The sequence below is a fragment of the Amphibalanus amphitrite genome, unplaced genomic scaffold (genome assembly GCF_019059575.1).
Source record: "Amphibalanus amphitrite isolate SeventyFive unplaced genomic scaffold, NRLGWU_Aamphi_draft 000373F_arrow, whole genome shotgun sequence".
NCBI lineage: Eukaryota > Metazoa > Arthropoda > Thecostraca > Balanomorpha > Balanidae > Amphibalanus > Amphibalanus amphitrite.
In genome coordinates this window covers 443,112-455,020 of record NW_024881867.1, presented here as the reverse complement: position 1 = coordinate 455,020, position 11,909 = coordinate 443,112, and the positions used below count along the sequence as shown (strand labels likewise).

General features: G+C 46.6%; 1 protein-coding gene across 1 annotated transcript; it reads left to right on the top strand.

Moving 5' to 3' along the window:
* The first annotated feature begins 896 nt into the window (after positions 1–896).
* Positions 897–11,831, top strand: LOC122389808 (tyrosyl-DNA phosphodiesterase 2-like). The gene is made up of 7 exons (XM_043382213.1): positions 897–917; positions 3,943–4,086; positions 5,206–5,300; positions 5,667–5,870; positions 6,588–6,801; positions 10,845–11,015; positions 11,274–11,831. Exons 2-7 carry the CDS (start codon positions 3,952–3,954, stop codon positions 11,553–11,555), a joined length of 1,101 nt encoding a protein of 366 aa, XP_043238148.1. The 5' UTR covers positions 897–917; positions 3,943–3,951; the 3' UTR covers positions 11,556–11,831.
* Positions 11,832–11,909: the final 78 nt, after the last annotated feature.

Sequence of the window (11,909 nt, the reverse complement as noted above, 5' to 3'; positions counted from 1 at the left end):
TATGACGTCACAGGCGAGATAAGGTTAAAAAGGTATAAATTTGATATTTGTTTGTTCGTTGAGGTTTTGTAAGATGAAGCTAGGTGTGATATGGTTAACTGCACAGTTTGAAAGGTAATTTTACAGCTCGAGTGTCATAGAGCAGATATACATAACGAATGACATAATTATATTTATTAGGCTCATAACGTCATTTTATTAGTAATTTAGACAATCTTTGAACCAAATTTAAACTATATAGGGCCTGTTCCAGCGCTTCCAGAAACCTCCAGAAACCTCCAGAAAGCTCTAGAATCCTCCAGAGAGCGTTCCAGCGCCTCCAGAAAGCTCCAGAAAGCTCTCGCCAAAGCTCCAGAAACCTCCAGTAGCCTCCAGAGAGTTGGGAGGTCCAAATTTCTCTGGAGGCTCTGGTCTACAATTATGGCGCACATGTGACAATTACGAATGTAAACAAAGAACTTTTGACTGAGAATTTTACAACTTGAATGTAAAGAAAATTACATTGCCATAATTTTGTTAATCTTTTTTACTAAAATTGAAATCAAATTTTTCATTTCAAGAGAGAACAATTGTCATTCTTTTGGTATCTATGACGCCAATCTCCAGAAATCTCCAGATTGCGTTCCAGCGCCTCCAGTGAAACCTCTGGTAGAGCCTCCAGTCAAGAATTTCTACTGGAGGCGCTGGAACAGGCCCTTATTCACTGTTCATCTTATCAGTAGCTTGCCGATGCTGCCAAATATGGAGGCTAAATGCCGGCATCTCATTGGTGATTAGCATGGGCAAAGTTATATCTACCAATGAAAACCCGAGAAATGGCGGCATGCTGATGGAAGAAAATTGTGAGCGAACAAAATTCGGTATCAAATTATTGCACAGCGCGGGTAAATGATTTTCAAAGGAGCAATAAGATCACGGTATATAGAGAACAAATAAGAATAATGAATAAGATCAAGATCTTTGCGATAGGTACTTGTTATCCGTCGATGTTTTAGGCGTACAATCACAATATTTTATTAGGGATGTTTGAGCTTCCATAATCAGTTTCCAATGTTTTTGATGTTGTTTGGTCATATAGTGGACAATGGTTAAAGCCTTTTTGAATTTATCCCATAAGGAGCCGTAACAGCAATTGCCTCACATCAGTAGGTGGAACTATGGTCATGAGTATCCAAATATAGGAACATTCCCATTTCCCAAATATGAGAACGGGCGTTCCCATTTATGAGAACGGAAGGTAATTTTTCAGCCGTTCGCCCACTAAAACTCATTAGTGCATTATGTCTCAAAAAAGTGCATGCTAATTTAAGTATCTACTAAGTCTATAAAATTATCTTTAATCTGACCGTTGAACAAGGAAATTGACCGTCAAATGATATTTTTAATGATTTTTTGAAATGGCGGAATGGTGAAAACATGGGTTATTCTACATTTAACATGCAATTTTAAGGGAAATGAAGCGTTTTTTACATTTTAAGGTCAAGTATAATAATTTTCGCCTGGTTATGAAGTTTCATACTAGCGACACCAGATGCTGACATATGCAAGCCAACACGCGGACAGTCCTGAGGTAATATTGTTGACATTTGGTGTCGAGGCGGACGACCGCGTGGAACGTGCGTGATTTTACCGAACTACTGTTGTAAACTCAGTTTAAGTGGTCGAAAATTATTCAGCTGTATTTTATCAGCCCTGAAAGACATATTTTATTTGGATGCTAGCTGTTTAGCGTTGTTTTTAAGGAGCGTCATGAGCGTGGTTTTTGTCTTCGGTTTTTCTAAGCATGATCGTTTTGGGGAATTTCTTTTATATAGGTTGCTCTGTGTGGCTTATTTATAATTTTTATGCTGATTTCAATCATTTCTCGTGCCCATCCTACCAGGCTTTTTGCCACTTACACTCATTAAGAAAGGAAAAAAGTATATTTTTATTGGGACTAGGTGTTTTGAGAGTGAAACGTTTCAGCGTTCCCATTTTTGGATACTTGTGTTCGTCAACTATCAGTGTCAAACAGACAGGTGCTTTACATGCCTCCATCCTCGGCGCGGACGGTGGATATAGATATGGAAGACCTTGTTGAACGTCGCTGAGCGTTGTGAATTACGTAATCCTGCAGAGGGGGGCGTGCCCGCTGCGGGATCGACGGGAATAAGAGCGCAGAAGACCCGGCGAAACATGCGGCGGTCTTGCTGGAAAGGTCATCTTATGATTGTTGTGTTAACAATAACTTGCGGCATTGGTCGTGATGCTTGTTAATGAAAAGAGCCCGTGAAAGGCGTCGGTGAAATCGTTCCCAATTTTGGGTACGCCGTTCCCATAATAAGGAACGCTTGCAGCGCCAGTGTACGAGAGTGTTCCCAAATTTGGGCTCGCGGCCCGGGTGATGGACTGCTTTAGAAATAGGGGAATGATTTGAAACTACGATGGGCCTTACAATATCAAACTCTTACCCAACAATATTGAGACAAATATCAGGCGGTTCACGATCGTTTTATATTTTTTGGACGTCATTTAACGGTTCTTTTTCTTGTTTTAAATAATGCCTACATGGCGTTCCCATATTTGGGTTTATCGTTCCCAAACATGGGAACGAAAATGCGTTCCCGAAAATGGATACGCTTGACCATAGTTCCGCCTACTGACATGACTGTAAAATTTAATCAAACTTTGACGATGACGCTACAGTGCGCTTATTGCTTATTGCTACAGTGTGCTTATTGTGCTACATGCATCAGTGTTTTGGGTTTCCATGGAATGGAAACATCAATAAACTCAGATGGTCGCAATGCTGAAGTGTCGAGGCGAATTTGTCTCAAATGCTGCACCAATACCTGCTGCAGTGGTGTGCCTTCGGGACTGAGTCTGTCACAGTGGGCCACTGAATTGGCCAAGCAGCAGCGCAAACGATCACCCTACCGCACGTGAGCCCGCTACTGATGAGCTACCTACTCACCGTGGTTAAAGGTGACTCTCCAGCCCAGAACAGGTGGTTTGAGGCAGGCGTGGAGAGGAAAGTTTATTATAAATATCTTATAAATATCGGCTGCCAACATGGCGCCTGCTATGCAGGTTGCACTGTGAGCGAGCTATAAACTGATTCAAAAGGGCAATTGGCGAAATGGGCAACTGGCAAAATGGCAAAATGGCAAACTGTTTCAAAATGGCTATTGGCTTTAGGGCTTTTGCCAGGTCACACCTTCACATGTTTAAAGTTTGGCAGGCTCAATTCTCATTTCTCAACAGGTGTGGTGGGCCTCGGTGAGGCAATAAAATGGCATACCATCCTCAATCCTAATGCATGTTGGCATGTCACAGACCATTCGCTGTGTCATAGCTCAGCTTTGAAGGCGGCATGGTGCAGACGTTCTCTGTGTTTGTGCCTGTGTAAGCGTGACTGCCAACCGATGTCATGAAGGACTGGAGCTAATCGACTCCCTGGCTAGGCGTCATTCTTCAGGCCATCAACATCTCCCGGAACTTGGCTGACAGAGGTGACAAGCTTTGCAGTCTACACTCTAATCCTGTGCAAATTTTACGTGACCCGTGTGTTATAGGCCTTGAGTCCTAAAGTCCTCTTCGGAGAGAAAACAGCGTCTGTCGGAGAGAAAACAGCCGTTGCGGGTGAGTCGCTCAGTCTCCTTAGTCACCGACTGACCTACTTCAAACCCTCATCCGTCGACTTCAAGACGAGTCTGGCAAGTGGAGAGAGCGGGTGGACGCCCCAGTTGGGACGACCAGTGACATTCCCAGTAGCCGCAAATGTCTGCAATCCGTGCTGGTCTTTGCGGGCAGGTGATCCGAGACGATAAGATACCACACAATTTCGTGAACTACACAGAGCGGACGAAGTAAATGGCCAATGGTAATGTGATCTGTTGCACAATGTATGTTTTCACGTGATCTGTTGTACAATGTGTTTTCACGCCCAACTTCTCCCGACAGGCTGGCGCAATGAGTGACGAGGAAGATGCCAACATTCCCGATGCAGACACATGTCAAGCCAGATGTGTCGAGTTTGCCAAGATTACCGGAACGGACGAGGCATGCGCCCAATTTTTCCTGCAAGATCACGATTGGGACCTTTCTGTAAGATTTCACCACCAGTTATGCTCAACCCTATTCCTGGCGGGCTCCGTCGGGACAAGAAACTGGCGGGGGGGCCGATTCGGCCCCCCCTTCAGATCTCAAAAACTACACATCGCAGCGACGAACGGCAAACGGCGTTTGATAGGTCGTTTAAAGATCTACAACTTTTACATAAAACATTTTCAGGTCAGGTCAATATTGAGGTCACCAGAGGTCATCAACGATAAAATGTTTTGGAATTAGTTTTAGTTTTAGTAGAATTAACTTTTAAACTAAGAAACATAGAGACATAAAACCAATACATTTTTTGTTGCTCTCGCCGAGGCGATGCGAAATAAGTATGTGATGACCTTCACAGGTCAATTTGAAATTTGACCTGAGGTCAAGGTCAGGTCATTCATCAATGAGGTTGTGGGGTATGGTCATGCTGCATACCAAACGACGGGCCTTGACCAGGCGAGCAGTTTGGTACCACTTACAAGTCTTTAGCACCATCATGTGATTTATTGACAGAAAAACGATTTATGACGTCACATGACCTCAGATGACCTTTGCCGGTGCCCCTGTCAATTAGCGGCACCAGGATCATCACCGATGAGATAATCTTCCATAATACTGAAAGAATTGGGTGGTTTTGACTCGTTTACACGAAGCAGGAGGCGTTTCAATATTTTCCCCATAGGCTTGCAATGTAAAGGTCACGAGTCTGGCCTGACCTCAGGTCACAGATATGAAAATTCTGAGATATACAAATTGCACATACTGGTACCCTAACTAAAACCTGAAGAGAAGAAATTGATCGGTCAAAAACTCTAGCTCTGGCGTGATTGCAAACTTTTCTGAGGTGGGGTCACCAAACCGCCTCTGGTGACCTGACCTGACCTGACCCGGCAACTTTTTTTTGTCAAAATGTGCGCAATGAATGTTTAGAAAAAGTCACCGAGTATGAGCTTTCAGTCTTGCGGCGTTTGACAATGGCACAAGAAAAACCTGAAGGGGGGGGCCTTAAAGGCCCCCCCGCCAGGAATAGGGTTAAGAGGATTGTTTTAAGATTGTTTATTTCGTTGAAGATTACACTTGATCAGCAATGTTATTGACCTGCTGGTTGTGTGCATGCAGAGGTCGCTGAACTCGTATTTCGAAGCCCGAACGACCGGCGGTGGTGTGCACGTCGTCCCTGGAAGTTCGGAGGCATCAGCGATCATTACCATCGAGTAAGCACTTCCATGAGGGTAACCATCACTGGGCATATTTCCAAAGTCTGAACAAACGGTAGACCGAGGGTTTTGCAAACGCCCTGGCCCTGGGCCTCGACCCCTACTCTACCGCCTGATGGATATAGTTAGTCCGAGCTGGACCCATCCGCGAGAAGATCAGTGGAATTGTATGGAGACATGTACCCATCACTCTACTTAATGATGACCTTTTCGCACCCTGACTGATGCTTATGTCGATATCCAACTGAATTGATCATGGATTGAACAATATTGATTGATTGATGGTCAACATTGATATGCATTAATATGTCAACTCAGTTTGCATATATACTTTTTCAATGACGCCTGTGTGTAAATCGCCAGCGATGCGGCCGCATCAGCCTTGGAGAATGACCGAAAGAGGCCCAGGGCATCGGACGGCGATAGCTCTGATAGTGCAGACACCTCGAGGCCGAAACTGACCGCCACCCCGCCCAAGAGGTTCTCCTTTATCACTTGGAATATAGATGGCCTGGACGACAGAAGTCTCAAGAAGAGGATGAAAGCCGTCTGTAAGATAATTGAAACGTGAGTTGAGATTTCAGCTTGTAAGACATTTCCCTTTTACTGTTGAAGATTTCCTGACTCAACCCGTGTAGTTTCTCTTTTGGCTCAAAACTCGGCAACGCATTCCATACACAAATCAGGACAGGAAGCCTCCCATTAAATGCCAATCTCTATCAGCTCCAGAAACTCTCCACCCCTCATTGCGTTTGTCACAATGAACCAGAAACAATACACCATTTTCTTTTATCATGCCCTCTTTATCAGGAAGTCAGAGCTAACCTTTTCACTCAGCTTTCACTGGTCTTAGGTAACCAAATTCTAAATTTACCTCGAAGAGACCTAATCCACAATTTAATACACGGAGACAGTATCACCACAAGCACTGACGGCGGCCGGGAGGCCGCGGCGCTCTTCCAGGACTTCGTGGTCAGGGCGATGGCACTGCGGCGGGCGGCGGGGGCGGCTGCTGACTCAGCGGAGGAGTAATCTCACACACCTGTTTATGTTCGCCTTTCATTTAATTTATAGTTATGTTGGTGTATTATGTTAATCCCGGCGGTGTCATGTTTTGTTAAGTTCTATTGAATGTGGAGAGGTGCCTTGAGTTAAGCTTTAGGCTTTTGCACCAATCCTATTTGTATGTTTTGTGTGTCTTTACTTTGTCTGGTCTGTTAAAATAAATGAGTTGAGTTGAGTTGAGTTCTCCATGCTCTTTATCGCAGTTTGCCTGGCTCGCAGTGAGGCTCCGGATATCGTCTTTCTGCAAGAGTTGACGCCGAACACGTACCTGTACATCGAGGCCAAGCTGCCGCAGTACGAGCTGTTCTCGGCGGGCGCCGACCGCGGCTACTTCACGGCCACGCTGCTGCGCAAGTTCCGCGTCTACTCGGACGGCCACCGGGTCATCGAGTACGCGCACACCTCCATGGGGCGCAACCTCCTCTGTGTGGAGGTGAGGCTGCGACAAAACGGCGTCTGGGCCAGTTGGCATAAAGACGGATATAAAAGTATTGCCGCTGAGTGTCATAATAAGAGTTCATTGAGGACACAAAGTAACGGGTGCAGCACAGAGCTCGCCAAATCATTGTCAAGTTTGGCGAGCACCCATTTCAAATATCACCGCCAGAATGTCTGCAACTAAAATGCCATGCTTTACTACTGTATCATTATCGTATTGACTTTATTATATACATTATGGACTATGGCACATATTTTCTCTCTCTCTCTCTCTCTCTCTCTCTCTCTCTCTCTCTCTCTCTCTCTCTCTCTCTCTCTCGGGAAAGGGAGAGAGAGAGAGAGAGAGAGAAGTCTGTGACTATTGGTATTACCCGAGCTCGGCCTCGAATTGAACAGTTCAAAATGTGAATTCTCCTTTCTGGGTAATCGGTTATCTGATAAATGCGCCACCACCATCGACGAAGTTATAAGTGCTCTTCCCGGTATAACAGAAACTCCCTTGCACAACCTAACCCTACTGGGCTCACCTCTTCATGATTCAAGCATAGCCACTGCCACAAACAACGCCAAAGATGTAATTAAAACACTCTGTAAACGCATCCTCTCCCTAGACACCCAGACGGCCTTATTCTTTTTAACCCACTACTTAGCAGCGCCCCGACTGCAATATCTCCTGCGATCCAGTCCAATGTACTTAGATAGCACAGGACTGCAGGCCATCGACGCCATTACGCGATCGGCGCTCACAGACATATGCAATGTCAGTATAGGAGACGAAGCTTGGACACAGGCTTCCCTCCCCATGCGGTACGGGGGTCTAGGCGTTAGATCAGTTGAACGTTTAGCTCTTCCCTGTCACTTAGCATCTCTGACTGAGGCATCCCCTCTCGTTTCGTCAATTCTTTGCAATCTAGGAAACATGTATGATGTCACACTGGCCAGGAAACCTGCGCTTGACCGACTCCTCCCTTTAATCGGTGAGGCAACACTCCCCGACCCCTCTATGCCAGGACAGCAGAGGGCTTGGGACGACCTGACATCGGAGGCTGGCTACAAACAGTTACTCCGCGAAACAAATCAAATCCACAGAGCTCGTTTACTTGCCGCCACCCAGCCTCACACAGCCGCATGGCTTCAAGCAGTACCGGTCCCCAGCCTTGGTCTTCTTTTGGATCCGGAATCCGTAAGAATAGCAGTGGCTCTCCGTCTTGGCGCCGCTATATGTGAGCCTCATGCCTGTCGCTTATGCAGCCGCCCGGTTGACAGGTTGGGTCATCACACCTTATCCTGCAGCAAAAGTGCTGGTCGATTCCCCCGCCATGCCGAGCTGAACGATTTGGTGAAGCGCAGCCTCGCTGCATCTGGCATCCCAACCGTCATCGAGCCTACTGGCCTTGACAGAGGTGACGGCAAGCGTCCTGACGGGCTTACCACATTCCCTTTTAAAGGCGGAAAATGCCTGATCTGGGACGCGACATGCACGGATACTTTGCTGAAAGCAGCCTGACAAAATCGGCGATAAAACCAGGATCAGCGGCCCGGGCCGCAGAGGATCGAAAGGTGCAGCGGTACGCCTCCTTATCATCCCAGTACCTTTTCGTTCCATTGGCGGTCGAAACATCGGGCGTTGTTGGCCCCAGTGCCATCAACCTAGTGCAGGAACTCGGCCGTAGGATCACAGCAGTAACCGGCGAGAGGCGCGAGACGGCCTGGTTATGGCAAAAAAATTTCTATTGCCGTCATCCGCGGAAACGCGGTAGCAATAAGAGGCTCTGCTGATCATTCCTCCTCCATGAGCCCCGCCAACCAAACCTCACCACCACGTGCAGCTCCACATCATACACCGAAACAACAGACTTATCATGACACTCGTAACACTCAGGCCCACTTCTCTCACACCCTCCCCATGGATGAGATAATAATGGATTGGTGTCTTCGCAGTTTTTGGCGACATTGAGCTCAGGCCTGCCATCTAGCGGGAGAATTATCGTAAGTTAGGAGCAAGCCGAGTGAACGCCGCTGATTAGCATTGTGACACACGGGAGTGTGGTGTAGTAGCGGGCTTGTTGTGCTATTTTTCAAAAGGTTACGTCTATATATGTCAGTAAAAGCGAAGAAATTAATAGATTTATGTGCAGCGTCAGTAATAAGATAAGCAGTTCCATGTTATTTCCTCATTAAATCGTGAAACAGGGAGTTATTGGAGACTTCGCCAGCACGTGTCGTTTTCGCTATTTTTCACATGAGTCTTTACTTGGCCTAAATCAAACAAATTGCCCGATCAAAGAACAAAACGAACGTTAAGTACTATCTATAAGTCAAATGAAAAAGTTGAACGGAATTGCTAACGTCATTGCCGCTCAATTTGTCATTCAAGACGCTCTTTGAGAAGGACCCAACCAGTGCTGCGTAGTCGATGAAATTTCAGTGACTTTGGCTCCAACTCCGATTCCGGTATCCAAATATCGACTCCGACTCCTCCGGGCAGAACTGTCGATTCACACAGACTCCGACTCTGACTCCGACTCTGCAGCCCTGGTAAGTCTGTGGAATCGATGACTTTTCGGTGACGTTCGACTCATACTCCGACTACAGCTTTTAAAAATAAACGACTCCGAGTCGGAACTGAACCGCTGGCTCTGACTTCAACTCCGCAGCCCTGGCCCAAGATAGCCGCCTAAAACAACTTTGATGTGTGATCTTCTTCGTACGTACATTGTTAATATTATTTTAAACAAGGGGTGGAAAAGGAAGACGTAGCCTTCACAAACAAGGATCTCCTGTTGCAGATCAATCATCTGCTGGAACAGAAAGGCATAAACACCACGCATCTCATTTCCTCGTTTTCTTTACGACTCTGCACCAATGTAAGCACTGATCAATGCAGTGCGAGCATCGATGTGACATTTGTGTACAAAGCTTGAGTGTTATCCGCCCAGCTGTTCTTGAGATATGGAAGCGGCACCCCGCATGTGCGCACGTGCAGTAGCACCCTCATAGTGACACATGGAAATGCATTGGCCACTGGGTGCCTAACTATTAACGAAGTTTTACTGTAATGGGCCCAGCCATTGCGGAGTTACTTTATGTGGAACAATTTCGACACCCCTAAGTTGGCACGTGGCACGTGCCGTAACAATTAACTAAGATGAAGAAAATCGAGCGAAATTCGGAGAAGAAGGAATAAGCCTACCAAATATGTATGACATATTGTCAAACTGCTGTACACATTGTGAGTAAATGACCATTGAAAAGGTCATACAAGCCGATGGGACCGGGCGTTTCAATACACACCGTCTTACGCATTTTATTTTCGTTGATACCTAAATGCTGCTTGACATTTTTGGCTTTCAAGCATTTAAGACATTTTTATCGTCTCAAGTCCAGTAAGATTACCTCCAACTCGTGGGAATATGCACTTCAAGCCAACTAACACACCACACCCACGTGTGTCATAATGCTGAGAGATGGCGTTCACTCGGCTTGCTCCTAACTTACGATAATTCTCTCGCTAGATGGCAGGCCTGATCCCAATGTCGCGGATCCCAATGTTAATTTCCACGAGACACCAATCCAGTGTTATATCATCCATGCCCTCCCTCAGCCACGATCACCAGCTCAATCCAACCCAACAGCACCACCATCCCCAGCGCTTGAAACCCACGACTACGACACACCATCAGCATCCCATTCTTTTGCCGGACACCAAGACATACCATCATCACCCTCAAAATCCATCAGCTCAATCTCTACTCGCCTTATAATGTATAGAAAGATATATGAGGAAATGAGGGCAAGTTTTGTGCTACAAGGTGTCGATCTGAGCCGCGACCCTCTGGCGGACCCAGACCTTGCTCCATACCTCATGCGCGGTGTTACTCAGTGTCCTGATTTATCGTGTCTAGCTCAGCCTTAGCTGTAGTTATCTGTGCATATCTGTATACCTATTTGAGGTGCATGTTTGTACTGGTTACTTTGTTTGTAATTTTGCCGAAACACATTGGTATTGCTATATAATGGCATTTGTGCGTATTGTAGGCACACATCGGGCCTCTGAAGCTCACGCTGCTCAATACTCACCTGGAGTCCACAAAGGCGCACTCTGATACCCGGATGCAACAGCTCCGGGACTGCTTCTCCCGAGTCAGCGCGACGAGCCCCGAGCGCGTGACCATCTTCGCCGGCGATCTCAACCTCAGGGATCACGAGGTAGTTTTGTATTCGCAGACATATGACACTGCTTATAGTGGCAGTTTATTTTATCACCGCATTTACTTTTCGTTTGGAATCTTGCCTTTTTAGATGTTTCCGAATATCGAGCAGTATGTGCTGGAAATCGCCAATGCCTTGACAATGTGTACCTAGTTGTAATAAAATGCGAATCTTGTGAGGAAGTGGCTATCAGTGATGCAATGGCATGTTCCCTCTCGAAAGAAGTATCTGCAGGCTCGCTGTTTCTGCGCACAGATGAAGTCGGTGGGCGGCCCGCCTGCGGGCGTGTCCGACCTCTGGGAGCGCTGCGGCCGACGGAGGGAGGTCGAGTTCACATGGGACACCCAGCGCAACACCAACAAGGAGATGCCGGGACGCTTCAAACCGCGGCTGCGTTTCGACCGGGTGTACCTGCGCGACGCGGGCCGCGTGACGCCCGTGCACTTTGGTCTGGTCGGCCTGGAGAAAGTAACGGACACGCAGAGCTTTCCCAGTGACCACTGGGGCATCCAGGTGTACTTCAGTATCGACCAGTAGCAGAGCACGGGTATGAACCGATGGCCGAGCCGGTTCAACGTCGCGTGATTGTGGCTGAAGAAGACTTGATTGTGATGTGATTGTGATAAAGAGATTGCAAATGATCACAGGAAGTTTTTTGTCTCTTTTTTTCTATGCGATGGCATATCCAAATAGTGCCAAAAGTTTGTCGCCGTCATCCATTCCGCTATGCTTTTGATAGGCTGTAGATGTAGATGAGCATTGTAAATCAACTTTTTGTGTAGCCTTGAATACAACTTTGCATTTTATCATAAATTGTGGAGACAGGAGAAAAATGTCTACATTTTGCCGAAATTCCTTGCATGGAAGTGGGTGTGCTAGCAAAAACGTCCC